Raw genomic sequence first — 21,496 nt, forward strand, 5'->3', positions numbered from 1 at the left:
TAATGCATTTTCCAAATGTATTTTCTCATCCTATTATAAATAAAGAATTATTAATTGGTTAATAAACCATTAATGAATGTGGTTAGTGGGATGAAGTCAAGCTACATGAATTGTACAATGTGTTGTACATACCTATTGTGCCACCCATTGCCATGGCAGCAGACATCTGAGCGAGTACTTCTGGTGATGGGTTCAGTGCTCCTACCGTAGCTGCTACACCACTAGCCACCCCAATCATACCTAGGGCATTACCAAGTCTAGAAGTGTTCTGACTAGACAATCCTGCCAGTGCACCAACACAGCAAAGACCTGAGCCCAAATATATCATCTGTAAAACAATGCAAAAGTTAATATATAGTGCACAGCATTGCTGCACATCAGTCATCTCTCCTGGTAGAGGATTAGGGTGTTGGAAAACCTCCAGGATCCCCAGCTAGAGTAGGGGGAGGGGAAGTTTCAATGCCAAGAGTTTATGGTTTAAGATATGAAAGACTTCTTCTTTGCATATTAGTGGAGAGTCCAGTTTATTCAGCCCCATGTGCTGAAACTTCCCTAAGTTGTCTCCTTCCCATTCTCTATTCCTGTATTTCTCAGACACACCACTCTGCCAACATTGCAGCAGTGACACTGACTAAACTTCTCAAATACACAGCCTCAATCCCCAGTGACATATATTTGAGTACATATTTTTGGTCATTTCCATAACCATTGCACTAGTATTTTCTTGCATTAGTCTTCATTGCCCTGCCATTGTGACTCATCTTCAAGTGTGTATGTGTGTGGGTTCTTACTATTCTCTCCCTAGAGTAACAAACTAATAACACATTAGTTCAAGCTTAAAGTAATTTAGTACAATTATCTTTGCTAGATTTACCATCTCTTTTACATTGGGTGTGTTTTTAAATGGTTTTAATCAGCAGTTTCTTTGTGTGTGGAAGAAACGCATTTTATCGAATCAGTCATTTAAATTGCATTTTAAAGATTGTAATGCTATGAGATCATTCCCATTGATTTTCTGTTACTTTGATTCTTAAGTGTTTTGATTCACAAAATGTTCTGAAATCCCTACATGATGATGCATTTATAAATAACATGTGGTGTTCTTTCTCGTGTTTGAAAAGCACATGGTGATTTTATTTCACAGCATGAAATCTCATGTTACCTTTCCCCCACCTGTGTTACTGAATCCATTGAAAATCATGAATCTAAAACAACGTGACAATGACAAAAAGAATATAGGCTGCATACCCACCATTCTCTAATCACCTAGTAACAAATGAAGCTAAGACATTCCATACCCCCCTCATAAAAGTCCAGAAAGGCCAGCACAAGACCCTTTGCTTGCTGTACTTTTCAAGAACTGTTCAAAGGGGCTAAATGTGGGAGAAGTAGAGCTGACATGTAACAGTGTTATTAATACTGAAGTGTAACAATTTTATGAACATTGTATGTGACTGGGTCAGTGAGGGCAAGTTACTGTATATGGCTGTAAGATTTTCCTCTATTTAGTTAGAAAGTGTTGATCTAAGTTATATTGTGGTGTGGGAAGAACCAGCAGGAAAGGAACACAATGGCTTCCCAGATAAGAAAACCCATGCATACACTTGAAAGACAACGGCAAAATTATCAGGTTCAAGGACCAGGCATCCTGTCTCCAAAGAAGATGCAAGCTTGTTGTGCCAGGCTTGGAACATGAAGATCGAACAGTCAAAAGCCTTTGGGGGGTAGAGGGGATGGTGGCGGGAGGGGGAGGCTTGACACATGCTAAGTAGACAGTATGACAGAGAGAGAGACTGTGGAGGGAATCTAAAGAAATTGGACCTTCCCCAGATCCAGGGAATGGTAAGCCTTAGGAGGAAAAGTCTGTGCAGTCTGTTTTATTATTATCATTGTTATTTTTAGACATGTTTTTCCTGAAATGCTTTTGTTCTAAATAAATGATACTTTGCTTTAAGTAGGCTGCTTGATAACTGAATACCACCATTATTGTCCTGGCAGGAACAGAATTGCAGGGTCTGGCATAAGTCAGACCTGCTCAGGTAAATCACAGTTAATACCATGGGACTGCAACCCAGGGCCCAATCTGAGATGGGACAATCGTGTGATTCCTCTCCAAGAGACAGGCGATGGCCTGAGGCATAGAGAAGGTGTGCTTGGAGAGACCAGGAGGGGTCACTTCGCCCAGTAATGACGACACTGAGATCCTCTACAAAAGACACATATCCAAAATGCTCTTTCCAAGTTGGGAGAAACAAAAGAGCAATCAAAAATGAGATTCTCATAAATGGGAGGGTGGTTATATGCAATACTGTGGTTGGTTGCTTTCTGCACTATTAAGAGTTGCTGCAAGCCATTCTGATTTGTCAGCATAGTGCCCAGATATCTATACAAGGGAGAGGAAGAGGCAGGGAGAAAATGCTAAACAATTTATTTGAGCATAAGCTTTCGTGAGCTACAGCTCACTTCATCGGATGAGCTGTAGCTCACGAAAGCTTATGCTCAAATAAATTGGTTAGTCTCTAAGGTGCCACAAATACTCCTTTTCTTTTTGCGAATACAGACGAACATGGTTGTTACTCTGAAACTGGAGAAAATGCTGAGAGTAAATATTTCTAAAGGCCATTTACCCTAGTAAGCCTCGCCAACAGGGGCGCTTGCAAGCATGTCAAAGAAGAGTGGGGAAATATATCGACTAAACAATGCTTGCTTTGCACAAAATGCTTTTCTGGGATTCAGGAATGATTAGTTTCAAAGAAACCTTTTCCACCAAACAACTGCTGAAGCATTGCAAATGGATTTGTTTGCCATTCATCTAAATCAATAGCTGAGGCTGACAACCACCTGTCAGAGATTATTTTTTGTTACTAAAAATGTGACTACATAATACAGTAACTCCTCACTTAAAGTCATCCTGGTTAATGTTGTTTCGTTGTTAAGTTGCTGATCAATTAAGGAACATGCTCGTTTAAAGTTGCGCAATGTTCCCTTATAAGTCTTTGGCAGCCGCCTGCTTTGTCCACTCCTTGCAGGAAAAGCAGCCCATTGCATCTAGCTGGGGGGGGGCAGGGTTTGGAACCAGGGTGGACTGGCAGCCCCCCTATCAGCTCCTGGCTCCCCTAAGTTCCCTTTGGGGCAGCCGCCCAGCAGGTTATCAATTGCCGACAGTTCAGGTGTCCCTCCCCCCACTGCCATGTGCTGCTCCTGCCTTCTGCCTTGGAGCTGCTCCTGGGAGCCTCCTGCTTGATGTGTGTGTGTGTGTGCAGGGGGGGAGACACAAGGGAGAAGAGGGGGGCTAATGTTAGGGTGTCCCCCTCCCCCCCGTCCTGCCCTCTGCTTACCCCTTCTCCATCTAGAGCAGGGTGGGGACAGGACAGGACAGGACTCAGGACGGAGAGAGCTTGCTCTCAAGTTCCTGATCCAAAGGCAATGTACTTAGAGTGGAGTCAGTGTACTTAAAGGGGCAATGCATATCTCTCTCTCTCTCTCCCACACAGGGTGTGTGTCTCTGTCTCTGTCTGCCATGCTGTCTCCCCTCCCTCCATTCGTGCTGCCTTATAGAGTGTGAGGCTACATTAACAATGTGTTAACCCTTGAGGGCTCAGCCGAGCGCTAGTTCATCATTTAGCAGTAAGGCATTCCCTGGGAAATATCCCACCCTCTTCCACCCTCTGAATTCACCACCTCAACCAAGCTTCACAATCATCATTGCTGTGTACAGTATTAAATTGTTTGTTTAAAACTTTTACTGTGTAATATAGTTTTTTGTCTGGTGAAAAAAAATTTCCTAGAATCTAACCCCCCTATTTACATTAATTCTTATGGGGAAATTGGATTTGCTTAAAATCGTTTCGCTTAAAGTCGCATTTTTCAGGAACATAACTACAACGTTAAGCGAGGAGTTACTGTATCATAATTAGGATCCAGGCAACAGGCTAGAAGGACTAGCACTAAAATAATTTTAATGGTGTCAATTTGGGCTGCACATTCAGGAAGGATACACTGAGCTATTGATTCAGGAAGGATACACTGAGCTATTGATTTATTTGTATCTAGAAAATAAGCTATAAACCTCCACTACTGTTTCCAGTTCTTCTTCTGCTCTGTAGCTCAGCAAGGTATTTATTAGATATTACATTTTTACTATCACCACTCTTTGGTGTATTATTTCCTGGAGCCAATTGTATTGTTTAATGCCTTTAACTGAAGTATCAGGTATCCCAGACTAGTGGTTTAGTATAGCTTCAAAGAACAGGGTCCCAATGAAAAACTATCCCTGATACAGCTGTTTGGGAAATAAGCTCTATTACTTTGCCTAGTGACTGCTAACTGACCTTCTGATAAATTCCAGGATACTTATCAGCTTCCTTTCCTGAAACGGTTTTATTTAAAGTACTTTAAAGAATTAATGAAAATTGACACCTCATTTTTTCCAGATTTTTGGTGATGATCACCTTTGTGGGTGGAGGGAAGTCCTAAGGGTTAGTAGGAGAGGACCAGTTCAATTCTGTTGGGGGTTCTGATTACTATCAGGCCATTTGCTTCACAGAATACTTTCTTTCAGTGTCTTCAGCAACCATAGCTTGCTGCTTAGACTATCTCAGAAACGAAATGACGACTCAGCTTCTGGTGTCTGTATTTAGAATAATAGCTAAGAATTTGGAAGTGAATTAGAATCATAGCGTTAGACAGGACCACAAGGGTCATCTAGTCTAACCCACTGTCAAGATGCAGGATTTGTTGTGTTTAAACCATCCAAGACAGCTGGTTATCCAGCCTCCTTTTGAAAACCTCCAGTGAAGGAGCTTCAAGAACCTCCCCAGGCATTCTGTTTCATTATCCTACTGTTATTACAGTTAGGAAGCTTTTCCTGAGGTTCAATCTAAATCTATTATGCTGTAGTTTGAACCCATTGCTTCTTGTCCTGCCCTCTATGGCAAAAGAGAACAACTTTTCTCCATCTTTTTTATGGCAGCCTTTCAAATATTTGAAGACCGCTATCATATCCCCCCTTAATCTGAACATACCCAATTACTTCAGCCTTTGCTCATATGGTTTGCATTCCACCCCCTTGATTCATCTTTGTCACTCGCCTCTGGATCCTTTCCAGTTTCTCTACATCCTTTCTATACACTGGTGACCAAAATTGGACACAGTACTCCAGCTGAGGCCTAACCAGTGCTGAGTAGAGTGGTACCACCACCTCATGTGACTTGCATGCTATGCCTCTGTTAATGCAACCTAAAATTGCATTTGCTTTTTTTTTTGCAACAGCACCCAATTGCTGACTCATGTTGACGTTGTGATCCACCACAACTCCCAATACGTCTCAGCAGTGCTAGTGCCAAGCCAGTTATCTCCCATTCTGTATTTGTGCATTTGGTTTTTCCTCCCTAAATGTAGCACCTTACATTTGTCTTTGTTGAGTTTCATTTTGTTGTCTATAGCCCAGTTCTCCAATTTATCAAGATCCCTCTGAATTTTAGTTCTATCCTCCAAAGTATTGGCAACTCCCCCAGCTTTGTGTCATCTACAAACCTGATCAGTATGCTCTCTATACCTACATTCAGGTCATTAATAAAGATGTTGGGAAAAAATGTGTGTGTGAGAGTTTTAAAAGAAAGTTTGTTGAAATAGTAAATCTTTTAAGAAGCTTAGTTCAACCGCAAAAGCAGAACTGCATTGTCTATCCAGTTTAAAATGTAAACTCCTTGGGATAGGGACCTTATATACCTTTACGCCTGTAAACTGCCATGCACTCTCAAGGTGCTCAACAAATAATAAATAATAATCATTTTTAAAAATAGTAAGAGCAGGAGGATTTCTTACTAAAGCAAAAAGAACTTGTTCAAAGAGTTTACAGAAACTCTGCCTTCCAAATATTGACAGGACACCATGATGAACCTCTCAACCGATGCAGAAACATTACTGTCATGCCAAGGCAAGTAACTGATTCTGTGGGGTCTCTGCAAGTACATATATTCTTTAAGTCACCAATTTTGCTCAATCCAGTTGATAGTTGATTGAAGAATTTCTTCTTGCAAAGAGCTACATCTAAAGATTCTGTTCTACACAACAAGAGCACATTCTGAGGTTTGTTATAGAGGGGGTAGATATGTTTTGTGTTGCTAGGATGCTGGGAAGTGATGTAAAGTGCAGCCTGTGATCTTTGTGACTATTTAAAAGTGATTCAGAAAAGCCAGTATTGAACAATATTACATCTACCACCATCTACTTCAGAAATTCCATGCTGTATTTCAACAAACTTTTTTTTTTTAAAACTCACACATGCAAAAATTTTTCCCTGTAAGGTGACACAGTAACTTGACTGTATCTCACCTTCCTTAAGAAACCCATGAAAGGACAAACAGACCATCATGGAATGGAAATGCAGAGCCAAATTCTGCAGTCTTTTATTGAATGAAATGAGTTTTGCTCAAATAAGGACTGTGGGATACAGAAACGCTATAAAACTGTTTTTTCCTCACTCTTAGTGATGGACAGATTACTAGGAAACTAGAGATTCCATGATCCAGTGAAAAGGGATGGAGAATATTTGCACATGTAACTCAATAGTTTGGCCAATACTAAAAATTAGGGGCTCAATTCTGCAAATACTGAGCCAAGTACCTATTACTGTGAATAGTTCCTTACTATATATACTGGTAACTATTAAGGCCAGCAGTAAGTATTTGCAGAATCAGGTCCTTCATTTATTTAGCTTTGCTAGCACAACTGAGCCTAGCTGCTTAGATTGCTAACCTGGTAACTGAGCAAAATAAATCTGAATGTTGTCTGACCTGTTCAATGTTATATCCACTGGCAAGAGAGGCACCATATCCTCCAACAAACACTGCTCCAGGAAGGAGGTAGAGATAATTATATTCTGGTGGGTCTGTAGGTCGTTTGAACATATCCAGCATTCGTTGTGTAATTAAGAAACCGCCTGTTGGGAAATATACATTTGAACTGTAAGAATAAGAAGACAGGAATCCTTGCATGTACATTCCTATGAATAAAAAACACTCCTTTACAGTTGGTGAGGGTTACCTCTGTATTATGTTTGCATTCTGCAAACTATTTTGATTGCAAATTTTTCTCAAATGTGGTTAGCAAACTGCCTTCTCTTCTGTCCCTTGCAGAACTAGCATATTCAGTTCTGTTACCCAACTGCTGTGTTTTTTTAATAAGATTTTTCAGCATTAAACTTACTGCTCTGAAGGCCAAATCATCGCACCTCCCTCCTTCCTCTGAGGGTACATAGGAGGCAGCAGGACTACTGTAATCCTACAGGGCAAAGGGAAGTGGAGAGGATTCTGGGAGGCCTTGCATGGGGCCTACACACCCTGCACACTACAAAGCTGAACTCCACAATGTAGTAGAAGTTTGGAGACTTTGGCAGGGGTAGTCCATGGAAGGGACTGGTGGGTCTGGGAGTATGTGGATCTATTGGCTATTCCACAGACCTGCAGAGTTAGATAAAACAAGCAGCAGAGACTACTGCAATCTTAAGACTGCAACAGAAGTCATGAACCAGCTCTTCTGCTGCCCCATGCAGGGCTGGCCTTACCATGAGGTGAACTGAGGTGGCCACCTCAGGTGCCAGACTGTGGGGGGGTGTGCCACAAGGACCCAGAGTGTAGCAAATTGTGTCTGCTGCTGGTGCATATGTATTCTCTCTGCTCTAGATGCACAGAGATGGTGGAGTGCTGTGCTGGAGGAAGGAGGGTGCAAGAAACAGGCAGGCAGGACAAAAGGGGAGAGGGAATAACAAAAGCAGCAGGAGCTGCAGGGAGAGAGAGGAGGAGGAGCCTCTTATGTACCTCTCTAGCACCCCCAGAAGCCTGGACTGATTAACACCAACTTCTCAGGGAGCTTCCTGTTTCCTGCTGCTTCCATGAACCCACTTGAGGAGAACAGGCAGTCAACTGAAGTAGCAGGAGCCAGTTAGGCCCTTAAGACGCTGATATCTTCCCTCACTCAGGCCCTGCTATCAGCCTGCTTATTTGTCCCCTTCAACTGAGTGTTGAGAGCCACTACTGCTGGCACAGAACAGCAGTCATGAGTGAAAGAAGAAAACCCCACTCTGGGGCAGCATTCAGAAAAAGAAAGAAAGGAAAGGAAGCTTTTCTATCTAAGCAGGAAGGAGCTCTCCTGAGATACATAGACACAAATGTTCACGGTGAGCCTTCCGGCCCCAGCGAGGATGTGAGTGGTGAGGAGATGCCTGATCTTCCAGTTAGTCAGAGTGCAGGTGACCTGGCAGCTACTGCAGCATCCAAATCTCCATCTCAAATGGATGTAACCATGCACATTCCTGAAGAAAAGTGTAGATCAGAGAAGAGTGTGGGGGACCTAGAATCCTATTTTCGATGTCTCCGACTCAAGGAATATTTCCAACACACCTCTGAACAGCATACTAACCCACAAAGACCTTCCTACCAACACTACAAAAAAGAAGGATTCTGGGTGGACTCCTCCTGAAGGTCAAAACAACAGATTGGACTTCTACATAGAGTGCTTCTGCTGACGTGCACGGGCTGAAATTGTGGAAAAGCAGCATCACTTGCCCCATAACCTCAGCCGTGCAGAATACAATGCCATCCACAGCCTCAGAAACAACTCTGACATCATAATCAAAAAGGCTGACAAAGGAGGTGCGGTCGTCATCATGAATAGGTCGGAATATGAACAAGAGGCTGGTAGGCAGCTCTCCAACACCACTTTCTACAAGCCGTTACCCTCTGATCCCACTGAGGGTTACCAAAAAAAACTACACCATCTGCTCAAGAAACTCCCTGAAAAAGCACATGAACAAATCCGCATAGACACACCCCTGGAACCCCGAGCAGGGGTATTCTATCTGCTACCCAAGATCCATAAACCTGGGAATCCTGGACACCCCATCATCTCAGGCATTGGCATCCTGACAGCAGGATTGTCTGGCTGTGTAGACTCTCTCCTCAGGCCCTACGCTACCAGCACTCCTAGCAATCTTCGAGACAACTGACTTCCTGAGGAAACTACAATCCATCGGTGATCTTCCTGAAAACACCATCCTAGCCACACAAAGATGGACTACAAGCCGTCAGGAACAGTATCCCCGATAAAGTCACGGCAAACCTGGTCGCTGAACTTTGTGACTTTGTCCTCACCCACAACTATTTCACATTTGGGGACAATGTGTACCTTCAAATCAGCAAAAAGAAAAAAGAAAAGGAGTACTTGTGGCACCTTAGAGACTAACCAGTTTATTTGAGCATGAGCTTTCGTGAGCTACAGCTCACTTCATCGGATGCATATCAGCGGCACTGCTATGGGTACCCGCATGGCCCCACAGTATGCCAACATTTTTATGGCTGACTTAGAACAAAGCTTCCTCAGCTCTCGTCCCCTAATGCCCCTACTCTATTTGTGCTACATTGATGACATCTTCATCATCTGGACCCATGGAAAAGAAGCCCTTGAGGAATTCCACCATGATTTCAACAATTTCCATCCCACCATCAACCTCAGCCTAGACCAGTCCACACAAGGGATCCACTTCCTGGACACTACAGTGCTAATAAGCGATGGTTACATAAACATCACCCTATTCTGGAAACCTACTGACCGCTATTCCTACCTACATGCCTCCAGACCACACCACACGATCCATTGTCTACAGCCAAGTTCTATGATACAACCGCATTTGCTCCAACCCCTCAGACAGACACAAACACTTACAAGATCTCTATCAAGCGTTCTTACAACTACAATACCCACCTGCTGAAGTGAAGAAACAGATTGACAGAGCCAGAAGAGTACCCAGAAGTCACCTACTACAGGACAGGCCCAACAAAGAAAATAACAGAACACCACTAGCCATCACCTTCAGCCCCCAACTAAAACCTCTTCAGCGCATCATCAAGGATCTACAACCTATCCTGAAGGATAACCCATCATTCTCACAGATCTTGGGAGACAGGCCAGTCCTTGCTTACAGACAGCCCCCCAACGGCAAATACTCACCAGCAACCACACACCGTACAACTAACCCAGGAACCTATCCTTGCAACAAAGCCCGTTGCCAACTGTGTCCACATATCTATTCAGGGGACACCATCATAGGGCCTAATCACATCAGCCACACTATCAGAGGCTCGTTCACTTGCACATCTACCAATGTGATCTATGCCATCATATGCCAGCAATGCCCCTCTGCCATGTACATTGGCCAAACTGGACAGTCTCTACGTAAAAGAATAAATGGACACAAATCAGACGTCAAGAATTATAACATTCAAAAACCAGTCAGAGAACACTTCAACCTCTCTGGTCATTTGATTACAGACCTAAAAGTGGCAATTCTTCAACAACAAAACTTCAAAACCAGACTCCAAGGAGAGACTGCTGAATTGGAATTAATTTGCAAACTGGACACCATTACATTAGGCTTGAATAAAGACTGGGAGTGGATGGGTCATTACACAAAGTAAAACTATTTCCCCATGCTTATTTCCCCCCCACACACACATTGTTCCTCACACATTCTTGTCAACTGCTGGAAATGACCCACCTTGATTATCACTACAAAAGGTTTTGGGTTTTTTTTCCTCTCCTGCTGGTAATAGCTCACCTTACCTGATCACTCTCATTACAGTGTGTATGGTAACACCCATTGTTTCATGTTCTCTCTATATATAAAATCTCCCCACTGTATTTTCCACTGAATGCATCCGATGAAGTGAGCTGTAGCTCACGAAAGCTTATGCTCAAATAAATTTGTTACTTTCTAAGGTGCCACAAGTACTCCTTTTTGCGCATACAGACTAACATGGCTGCTACTTGAATGCTATGACAGGAACTGTTTGTGGGAGAACAGTGGCAAAGGGAAATGGAATCACCAGAAACATACATAACTTCAAATTTCTGTGTGGCTTAGTGTTGTGGCATGACATACTGTTTGAAATAAAATGTTGGAAGCAAGAGACTCCAAGGTGTTGACCTTGATATATCTGGAACAATGGAACAACTGGACAAAGCAAAGTCATACCTACAGTCTTACCAGTCAGATGAGGGATTTCAAAACATTTTGAAGAGTGCACAGACGTGACAGAGGAACTTCACACTGAAGCTATTTTCCCACCCACTCAAGAATACAAGAGTCACCGAAGAAGATGACATTTTGATTATGAGGCATGTGATAATCCCATAAGAGACCCCAAACAACAATTCAAAGTTGAATTCTTTAACCAGGTGCTAGATTGTGCAATGCAGTCAGTTAAAGAACATTTCATGCAGCTCAAGGAACACAGCAGTATATTTGGGATGTTGTATGATATTCTAAAACTCCTCACTATACCTGAAGAAGACCTACACCAGCAATGCAGGACACTAGAGACAGTGTTGACACATGATGACATGCATGATGCAAGTGATTTAGGTGATGAACTGCAAGCCCTTTCAAGATACATTTCAGCAGGATCAACTCCAAAGGCTGTTCTGGAATATATGTGCACAAATAAGATGAACACGCTCTTTGCAAATGCTTTTGTCATTCTGCGCATACTTCTAACACTTCCTGTAACAGTTGCCAGTAGAGAACGCAGCTTCTCCAAGCTGAAGTTAATAAAAAACACATCTACGCTCCACAATGACACAGGAGAGGCTGGTCGGCCTTGCAACCATCTCAATAGAGCGTGAGCTGGCCCAGACTGTGGACCTTCAGGAAGCAGTTCAAATCTTTGCAACCAAGAAGGCACGGAAAGCACCACTCTGATTATTCAAACAGATAAAAATGCCAGGGTTTATTATGCAGACAAGAAAAGTTACATTTGCTGTTCAGGCATTTGAAAGTTAAGTATTACTTAAAATTTTTGAACAAGGCATTTTAAGTTGTTAGTTCTCCTCTATTGGGGTAGGTAGCAGAGTAGTACCATGAGAGGAGTAGAACAGGAAGAAGACAGAATTGAGACCTTTCAAAGTTTTGGCCCAAGCGAGGGGACACAGGGGCGTCATTTGAGCTCCCTGCCTCAGGTGGCAAAATGTTGTGGGATGGCCCTGGCCCCATGGCTTTCAGGGAAGGGAAATTCTTTCCCCTGCTGCTTTGGCATGAATGACCAACCCTCTTACACAGGCTGTACAGCTGGTACAAGATTTGCCTCTTAGTGGTCAGAAGGAGGACAGGGCATTTAAAGGCAATTATTGGGCAGAGAAAGCTCTTTACACAGAGGACAGACAGCATGGCAAGGTAGGAACGAACCTTATTCACTGGAGGAAGAACTATCTGACACAGAGAAAGCAAGAGAGAGAGAAAGAGAGACAGACAACTATGGAATTTGATTCAGTGTCCTAGAGAAAGTAATCCTCTGTGTTATGAATTCACTCCTTGGGCACTTTATCCCCACAACATTCCTCTCTCTAAAGTGCCATAATTAAAAGGTCAGCAGAATTCTTCATTCATTCTTCAACTTTTCAGAAAAGGTCAAAAATAATTTTCAATGAATCAGGACTGATTTGTGCACAATGATATCGAGAGGCTGGAGAAGTCCCATACAGCTAATATAATATTAGGGGTCAGATTGTGGCCAGCCCTTCTGTTGGTGTGTAAGTGAGGGGGGAAACTGCAAGGAGCCTTCCCCCAACCATATGCCCCTGAACCTGGACTGGATTGGCTCAGCATTGCAACTCCTAACAAATATAGGATCCTAAATATCATTTTCAATAGGATTTAGGCACTGAGGAGCCAAAATCCCACTTCCAATCTGTGTGGTTCTTACATACCTAAATTACCTTTGAAAATGAGATTTAGGCTCCTTTAATCAGTTAAGCATTGAAACACTGAGTGAAGCAATGCATAAAAACCTTTAAAAGTCTGGGCTTTAGCCTCTTCATGCCTCAGTTCCCCATCTGTAAAATGGAGACAATAGCATGTCCCAACCTCATAGGGATTTTGAGAGGATAAAAGCATTAAAACAAGATTGTAAGGTGCTCAAATACTACAGACATGGGAGCCATATAAGCACTATACACTATGGTACATACTCTCCAATTTCAAGTATTAGGTTGATATTTGATTAAGAGAGTATTGAAAGCCTTTATAGCTATTCCCTTGCTGATATTTTAGCTTCCCACTGGAACTGCAACATTCTAGAAGAAAAAATATAGCTTTCCATCTGAAAACAGAACTCTAATTCTTTACAACATGGAATCTGATCCAAGTTAAATTGGCACACAGGTATTTCAGTTAAATTTGAAAATGAGTTTTGGCTTGCAATTGTTTATAATGAGCCCTTGGAATCTTGTTTTCTTAACCATTTCCCCTCTCCACTGTGGCGTGCTTCTACAATGGTTTGTTGTTATCAGGTTGCTCGTGCATGCTGGGCTGCTGGCACAGATGTCTTTGTAGGCTGAAGCTTTCCAAACCTGGGTGCCTGAAAAGCTAGACATCCATGTCCATAATTAGGTACCCGTCTTTTCACCTGATTTTCAGAGATGCTGAGGTCCTTTTGACCTCAGTGGAGCACCAGAGGCTTATCACCTCTGAAAATCAGGCCACTTATTTAGGTACCTTATTATTGTCTTAGGTGCATAACTTTAGTCACATTGAATACTAGAAATATCTACAGTGTTGGGGTTGAGGAGGGAAATGAGTAAAATGTGATAGTGTTTACCCTTTACTGTGTTCTCTTAGAGCGGACGCTTTACAGGTTAGCTACTTATTTCTGCTACAGAAACTGTTACTCCTAACATAAGCTTCCACACAGGCATTTACTATTAGAAAACCAAGTTAATCTATTTAAGGTTATGTGCAACAAATCTGTGGAAATTAAAATACCCACTAGAGCCAAATTTTCAAAGGGACCTTCTCCTGGCCTCCAGCTTTGCTTACGGTAGAATCCAATTTATCAGTTTGTCTATTTCCTTGTCTATTAAAATTCAGATACAAAAATGCCAACAGACAAAATCTCTGGCCTGTAAAATGTTCAGCTTCAACAAATTATAATTTAATTCAACAAGGACTCAGTCCAGATTCTAAATCTGCACATGCAGTGTTGGGCATGCACATTTTGAGAAATGTAAACAGCATGTGTGCATGCACATGGGGTGGCTAAATATCTCACAATCAAGTTTCTGAGTGTAAATGAAGGTTTTTAGTGTGCGAAAACTTGCAAGTACAAATTTAGAAGCCATTTTAATGGCCCAGAGAATTTCATCAAACAGAAAAATGACCTCTACACTACAGATGCAAGATTCAGGAGTGTCTAGTGGGATTTGCTGAAGGATTTTGAATGTATGTTTGTCGTAGCTTATGGTTACAATCCAGAATCTGCACAAGTTTTCCACAAGTGGTTAGCGGATGGCATTTCACACAGCATAGAAATGTCATGCACCAATGTACAGAAACATATATGTCCTATAAAGTCAGCATACATAGGTATTCATTCATAAGATATAGAAGAAAACATTGCTCACCTGCAATATTGACAGAAGAAACAAATGCAGCTAGTAAGGCTAGTGTTTGAGGCAAGCTAGAAGGAAGGTAAGATCCACCCATTAAAACCAAACCTCCAACAGCAGTAAGACCTAAAGAAAACAGAATAAATCAATACTTGATGACAAAATACATACAAAGAATAAATAAATAATTGATCAGCTGCAGCAAGGAAGGAAACAGTGAGACACTGGAGCCAGTAGGGGAAGAAGGAGCCAAAGCAGGGACCTTCTGCAATCCACAGAACTTTCTATGGTTTTGACTGGACTTTCTGTGCCCGGTGCTAGTTGGCTGTTTGCTCACACCTTCTCCCAGTTCTCCCTCACAGTCTCTTCACCTCAATTTCTCTCCACACCTGCCTCTTGCTCTCTTCTCCCCTGCCCTGTTCCCCTCATCCTCTCTCCCCTCAGCTTTCTTTCCATTTAACTTATCACCTCCTAACTACCACCCCCCAAATGATTATGTTTGCTGCCATCACGCCGTTCACTCTGTTTGTGTGTTCTAGCCCTTTCCCCACACAGTGCCTGTCTGGTCTATTGAGATTGTAGACTCTTGGGGGCAGGGACTGTCTGCTACTCTGTGTTTGAACAGTGCCCAGCACAGTGGGGCCCCAATCTTGGTGGGTCCTTAGGGAATAACCTAACAAACATGATTAATAAATAGTATCAGCAGAGCATCGCTGAGGTTATTACCACATGAAATCCATCACATTTAGATAGTATTGCGTCTCACTTCTTCAGGAAGCTGAGTGAAGACACATTTTGATAATCTTAGCTGTGGTCTAGGTTCCAAGAAATTCAGTTTTTGCCCACCTCTGAAGCACACTACTTGTAAGATCACTACTATGTTATTATTCATCATATGGACGAGGTGGATGAGGCTTTCTTCCGGCAACTCGCAGAAGTTACTAGATCGCAGGCCCTGGTTCTCATGGGAGACTTCAATCACCCTGATATCTGCTGGGAGAGCAATACAGCGGTGCACAGGCAATCCAGGAAGTTTTTGGAAAATGTAGGGGACAATTTCCTGGTGCAAGTGCTGGAGGAACCAACTAGGGGCAGAGCTCTTCTTGACCTGCTGCTCACAAACCGGGAAGAATTAGTAGGGGAAGCAAAAGTGGATGGGAACCTGGGAGGCAGTGACCATGAAATGGTCGAGTTCAGGATCCTAACACAAGGAAGAAAGGAGAGCAGCAGAATACAGACCCTGGACTTCAGAAAAGCAGACTTTGACTCCCTCAGGGAACTGATGGGCAAGATCCCCTGGGAGAATAACATGAGGGGGAAGGAGTCCAGGAGAGCTGGCTGTATTTTAAAGAATCCTTATTGAGGTTATAGGGACAAACCATCCCAATGTGTAGAAAGAATAGTAAATATGGCAGGCGACCAGCTTGGCTTAACAGTGAAATCCTTGCTGCTCTTAAATGCAAAAAAAAAGCTTACAAGAAGTGGAAGATTGGACAAATGACCAGGGATGAGTATAAAAATATTGCTCGGGGATGAAGGAGTGTAATCAGGAAGGCCAAATCCCACCTGGAGTTGCAGCTAGCAAGAGATGTTAAGAGTAACAAGAAGGGTTTCTTCAGGTATGTTAACAACAAGAAGAAAGTCAAGGAAAGTGTGGGCCCCTTACTGAATGAGGGAGGCAACCTCGTGACAGAGGATGTGGAAAAAGCTAATGTACTCAATGCTTTTTTTGCCTCTGTCTTCACAAACAAGTTCAGCTCCCAGACTACTGCACTGGGCAGCACAGCATGGGGAGGAGGTGACCAGCCCTCTGTGGAGAAAGAAGTGGTTCGGGACTATTTAGAAAAGCTGGACGAGCACAAGTCCATGGGGCTGGATGCGTTGCATCCGAGAGTGCTAAAGGAGCTGGTGGATTTGGTTGCAGAGCCATTGGCCATTATCTTTGAAAACTCATGGCGATCGGGGGAAGTCCTGGACGACTGGAAAAAGGCTAATGTAGTGCCCATCTTTAAAAAAGGGAAGAAGGGGGATCCTGGGAACTACAGGCCACTCAGCCTGACCTCAGTCCCTGGAAAAATCATGGAGCAGGTCCTCAAGGAATCAATTCTGAAGAACTTAGGGGAGAGGAAAGTGATCAGGAACAGTCAGCATGGATTCACCAAGGGCAAGTCATGCCTGACTAATCTAATTGCCTTCTATGACGAGACAACTGGCTCTGTGGATGAAGGGAAAGCAGTGGACGTGTTGTTCCTTGACTTTAGCAAAGCTTTTGACACGGTCTCCCACAGTATTCTTGCCAGCAAGTTAAAGAAGTATGGGCTGGATGAATTGACTATAAGGTGGATAGAAAGCTGGCTAGATTGTCGGGCTCAACGGGTAGTGATCAATGGCTCCATGTCTAGTTGGCAGCCGGTATCAAGTGGAGTGCCCCAGGGGTCGGTCCTGGGGCCGGTTTTGTTCAATATCTTCATAAATGATCTGGAGGATGGTGTGGATTGCACCCTCAGCAAGTTTGCAGATGACACTAAACTGGGAGGAGTGGTAGATACACTGGAGGGTAGGGATAGGATACAGAGGGACCTAGACAAATTGGAGGATTGGGCCAAAAGAAATCTGATGAGGTTCAACAAGGACAAGTGCAGAGTCCTGCACTTAGGATGGAAGAATCCCATGCACCGCTACAGACTAGGGACCGAATGGCTCGGCAGCAGTTCTGCAGAAAAGGACCTAGGGGTTACAGTGGACGAGAAGTTGGATATGAGTCAACAGTGTGCCCTTGTTGCCAAGAAGGCCAATGGCATTTTGGGATGTATAAGTAGGGGCATTGCCAGCAGATCGAGGGACATGATCGTTCCCCTCTATTCGACATTGGTGAGGCCTCATCTGGAGTACTGTGTCCAGTTTTGGGCCCCACACTACAAGAAGGATGTGGAAAAATTGGAAAGAGTCCAGCGGAGGGCAACAAAAATGATTAGGGGACTGGAACACATGACTTATGAGGAGAGGCTGAGGGAACTGGGGATGTTTAGTCTTCAGAAGAGAAGAATGAGGGGGGATTTGATAGCTGCTTTCAACTACCTGAAAGGGGGTTCCAAAGAGGATGGCTCTAGACTGTTCTCAGTGGTAGCAGATGACAGAACAAGGAGTAATGGTCTCAAGTTGCAGTGGCAGAGATATAGGTTGTATATTAGGAAAAACTTTTTCACTAGGAGGGTGGTGAAACACTGGAATGCGTTACCTAGGGAGGTGGTGAAATCTCCTTCCCTAGAAGTTTTTAAGGTCAGGCATGACAAAGCCCTGGCTGGGATGATTTAGTCGGGGATCGGTCCTGCTTTCAGAAGGAGGTTGGACTAGATGACCTCCTGAGGTCCCTTCCAACCCTGATATTCTATGATTCTATGATTCACACAGTGCAGTGTGTGTGCTAGGTGCTTTGCAGGCATGTAGGAATACACAATCTCTCTATCCTCAAGGAGCTAGACTGTGCCTTGAATCCACAGGGCCATTTCGGGGGAAACAGAGAGTGGCCAATGGAAACTAAGGATTGTGCCTTCCTCCCCAGAGCTCCCAGGCATGCAGGAGGAGGGTCCCGGTTGGATGAGGCAGCATGCTCCCCTCTCAGCACCCTGCCAGAGTCTTTCCCTGCCGTAGCAGGGAGAGGCTTCAGCAGTAGGTCACTACACTGCTAAAAACTACAGTGTAGAAGATGCAGTCATGGCTTGGGTGTATAGAGAGCCATGTCGGGTATATACCCTAGGGCTCGGGCATGTCTTTACTCACCTAAACAGTGCCTCACCATCTACATGGTTATTTGTACTGTGCTGTGGGGTGTGTGTGTGTGGCGTGCAATAGGTACTCTACACTTTGATGTAAGGAGAATGCAGTGTAGACCTACCCTGTAAGAGAAGAGTCTCTACACTTCCTCCCCGCCAAGTGTAGGGATTACAGTTGTGCCAGACTCCTTGCATTCTTGCCTCTGCCCCCGCCCCCACCCCCGCCAGCTATAAAAGAGCCAGGTACAAGCTGGCCCCTACACAGATCAAAACCAGACAAAGGATGTGGAAAGGAATAGAGCCTACAATGTGCCTTGTACAGTGACGCTAGGCATACCCATTTCTTGTGATTGCCATGATGTGTGTGACAGTCTTCCCCATCCTATCATTCCTCATACAGATATTTGTATCTGTTATATAACTTTAATAGCCAATATATTGGCTTTATCTTTAAAAGGGATGCTTCTCATTCAGCCCTTGGGCTGCGTGATTCTAGTGAGTTCTCTGTGGGGAACTTCCCTGGGGATAGAAGTAAAAACTAAAGGCAGCACTGTCTAGAGCACTGAGCAAGGATTTGAGAGGCAGGAACTCCTGACTTCTAATCCCAGTTATAACAGTAACCCACTCTCTGGCCTTGGGTAAATCACTTACCCCCTTTATGTCTCAGTTTCCCCATCTGTATAAGTGTCCCAGCAGAGACTTTGACCCTAAATCTCTCATAACAAAACACACAAGAGAAGAAAGGAGTGCACTTACCAGAAATTGCATTTGTTACTGACATGAGGGGTGAATGCAGGGCTGGTGTGACACCCCAGACAGTATGATAGCCAACGATTCCAGCGAGACCAAATGTAGTCACCATTTGAGTAAAAGCAGCATTAGGAGAAATAAGCCCCAATCCTAAAACACCTGTCAAGCCTAAAAAGAAAAGCACGTGCTCAGAAGAATAAAAAAAGCATTTTTCTTTTATTAGTCATAAAATAAAAACAGAGCAAGAACCCAACCCTGTTCCAATGAAGCTTTGACATCAATGGGAGCAGGAGAAGGCTCCTAGACATGCTTTTATATACCTAACTTTTATTCCTTGTTTCTGCCAGAACTAAACGTTGCATAGTGTAGAATTCAGTTCACCAATTTATCTGTTCCAGTCTTAGGATCCAGAGCTGGAGATGCCAACAATAAAAATCTCTGAAATGCAAAATACTTAGCTTGCGCAAAGCATAGCAGAATAGTTAATCAATAAAAGCAAAATGAAAAATGGCATCGATTCTCCAATGACGTCTCACAATCTTCAATGCTCTAGTAGGAAAACAGACCACATTGTGGCAGCTGTATATTATTGAAACAGGCAGACCACACAAACATTTCAATAATATTCCACTGGTAGAAACTCTATTATCTCCTTCAGTACAGTACTTGTCTTCTTGGCCATACAAACTCAAATTTCAAAAATTGTTTTTCCTCTAAGAAAAGAATGCACCATTGTGACAGATACATGGCTGAAATTATATATATTTATTTACGAATGGCCAGTTTCTGCCCCATTCTGTAGCACTTTACTACTTACACAGTCCTAGTACAATCAATTGGACCACCCTCTGAGCAGAGTAGTACCGGTGAGCAAGGGTGACAGAATCTGGCTCTTAGTGGGGAGGTGTCAATTTTTGAAGTGCTAACCAGCCTGAGAAGGCTTTTTTGAAGTATTTAAACTTGCATTTGGCAGCATTAATCAAAGAAAACAGATCTCCAGAGTGGGATAATAAAGTGATTATACTCCAAGGACAGTATTCAGTAATGAACTTATCTACAAGCTTATTACCCAGCGATGACAAAACCATCGTGATGAGGCCATGTGGGAGGTTTTTGGGTCCCACACAAGGATGGAATTAGGGAAGATTTGCTAAATGAAAGCAAGTTCTTAGATCTTCCTCCACCCCACACTCCCTTTAAAATCCATTTTCTCCACTGCCAGAAAATCCCGTTCTTTGGACTAATGGCTACTCCTTTTGTTGCTCATTTATCTGGCACAAGATTTCAGAAGGTGAATAGCCCTCACAAAGGTGTGTTAAAATGTCCTGTCATCACTTACATTAACGATTATTTTTATATTCATTCTACCCTTGTTCTTTTTAAAGAAACTTAATAAAGACAGAATAATGCAATGCTGTTTATGAGTGAAAACATTACTAGCTAAAATCAAAACCTTGTTATTTGGTTTATTTTCCATTTTAACACAGTATTTTTCGAAGTATAATAACCAAAGCACTGGCAATGACATTTGGGAATAGATAGTGCATTAAAAGCCTGATCCCAAACTCTTTGAAGTTAGAGTCATTAATATCAATGGGCTTTGGATCTGGCCCTTACACAATATCATATTGGCTCTTTATTATATATGCAGTTACTAGCAGGGCTAGTTTCTTGGTTATGCTAAGTATGCAATGATTTAACACAGAACATCAGAGAACTAACCTGTACTCTACCACCACTTTCCAGTCTCTCATTCACATGGAAAGTAACTTAAGTTAGCAGATCATTTTACCGTTTCCGCTACTTCTCAATATTAAGACACTGTGCATAGCTCCAGTTCAGGAGTTGGTTTTTATTTGATTTTCAATAAATACAACTTAGCAAGACTTAGGTGTAAATGTCATGCAGGCTGAAGGAAATGCAAACAAAATTGATTGTGCAGCCAAATATTTCTTGGTGAATCATTTTTACCTGCTGTGTAAACTCCAGCTGATGTCATGGTTTTTCTGAATGGTGAGATGGAGGCTTTTCTCTCAGATTCTAGTTCTTGCACAGTTTTTTGTTTAGCAGGGACAGAAGGAGGCATTGTTCTTGGTAAAGGTGCTGGAAATAAATTCTTACCTTCCTGTGACAGAACAAGACAATGACTATGATGGATTCATGTGGCATCTTGCCCTCCATTATATTAGGGTCTGATCCTATGACATATACTCAGAGGATTTGGCTCAGGGAAGGCGCTGGGATTACTGAGATGAGTAAAGACTCAGGATTTGGCCTTTATTTTTTATTACACTGATGAAAGAGCACAGATAACTTTATTGTAAAGATCCTGGTTTTAATAAATTAGAATTTTTTAATCTATGTTTCAATTAAATAACTTTTAGGGCTGCAAATTAGCACTGATTGATGCGTTCAGTGGTGAAAAGCCACCTTTGGCCTCTCCAGCACCCTGTGAGTTGCAGCATAGCATCTGGCCTGGTATCTTTTAGGTCTATTACATTTCTCTCTAACAACTCCTCTGCCAAAGATTAATT

At 42.8% G+C, this 21,496-nt stretch overlaps 1 protein-coding gene across 1 annotated transcript in view; it reads right to left on the bottom strand.

Moving 5' to 3' along the window:
• Positions 1 to 21,496, bottom strand: part of LOC141994543 (NAD(P) transhydrogenase, mitochondrial-like) — a 67,280-nt gene that overhangs the window by 19,555 nt on the left and 26,229 nt on the right. The window contains exons 10-14 of the mRNA XM_074964781.1: positions 20,934 to 21,087; positions 18,969 to 19,130; positions 14,455 to 14,565; positions 6,798 to 6,943; positions 133 to 328 (exon numbers count right to left, since the gene is read on the bottom strand). Coding sequence (XP_074820882.1) covers positions 133 to 328; positions 6,798 to 6,943; positions 14,455 to 14,565; positions 18,969 to 19,130; positions 20,934 to 21,087 — 769 coding nt within the window. The remainder of the gene's footprint in view (positions 1 to 132; positions 329 to 6,797; positions 6,944 to 14,454; positions 14,566 to 18,968; positions 19,131 to 20,933; positions 21,088 to 21,496) is intronic.

Source organism: Natator depressus, chromosome 10, assembly GCF_965152275.1.
Source record: "Natator depressus isolate rNatDep1 chromosome 10, rNatDep2.hap1, whole genome shotgun sequence".
In the NCBI taxonomy this organism is placed as follows: Eukaryota; Metazoa; Chordata; order Testudines; family Cheloniidae; genus Natator; species Natator depressus.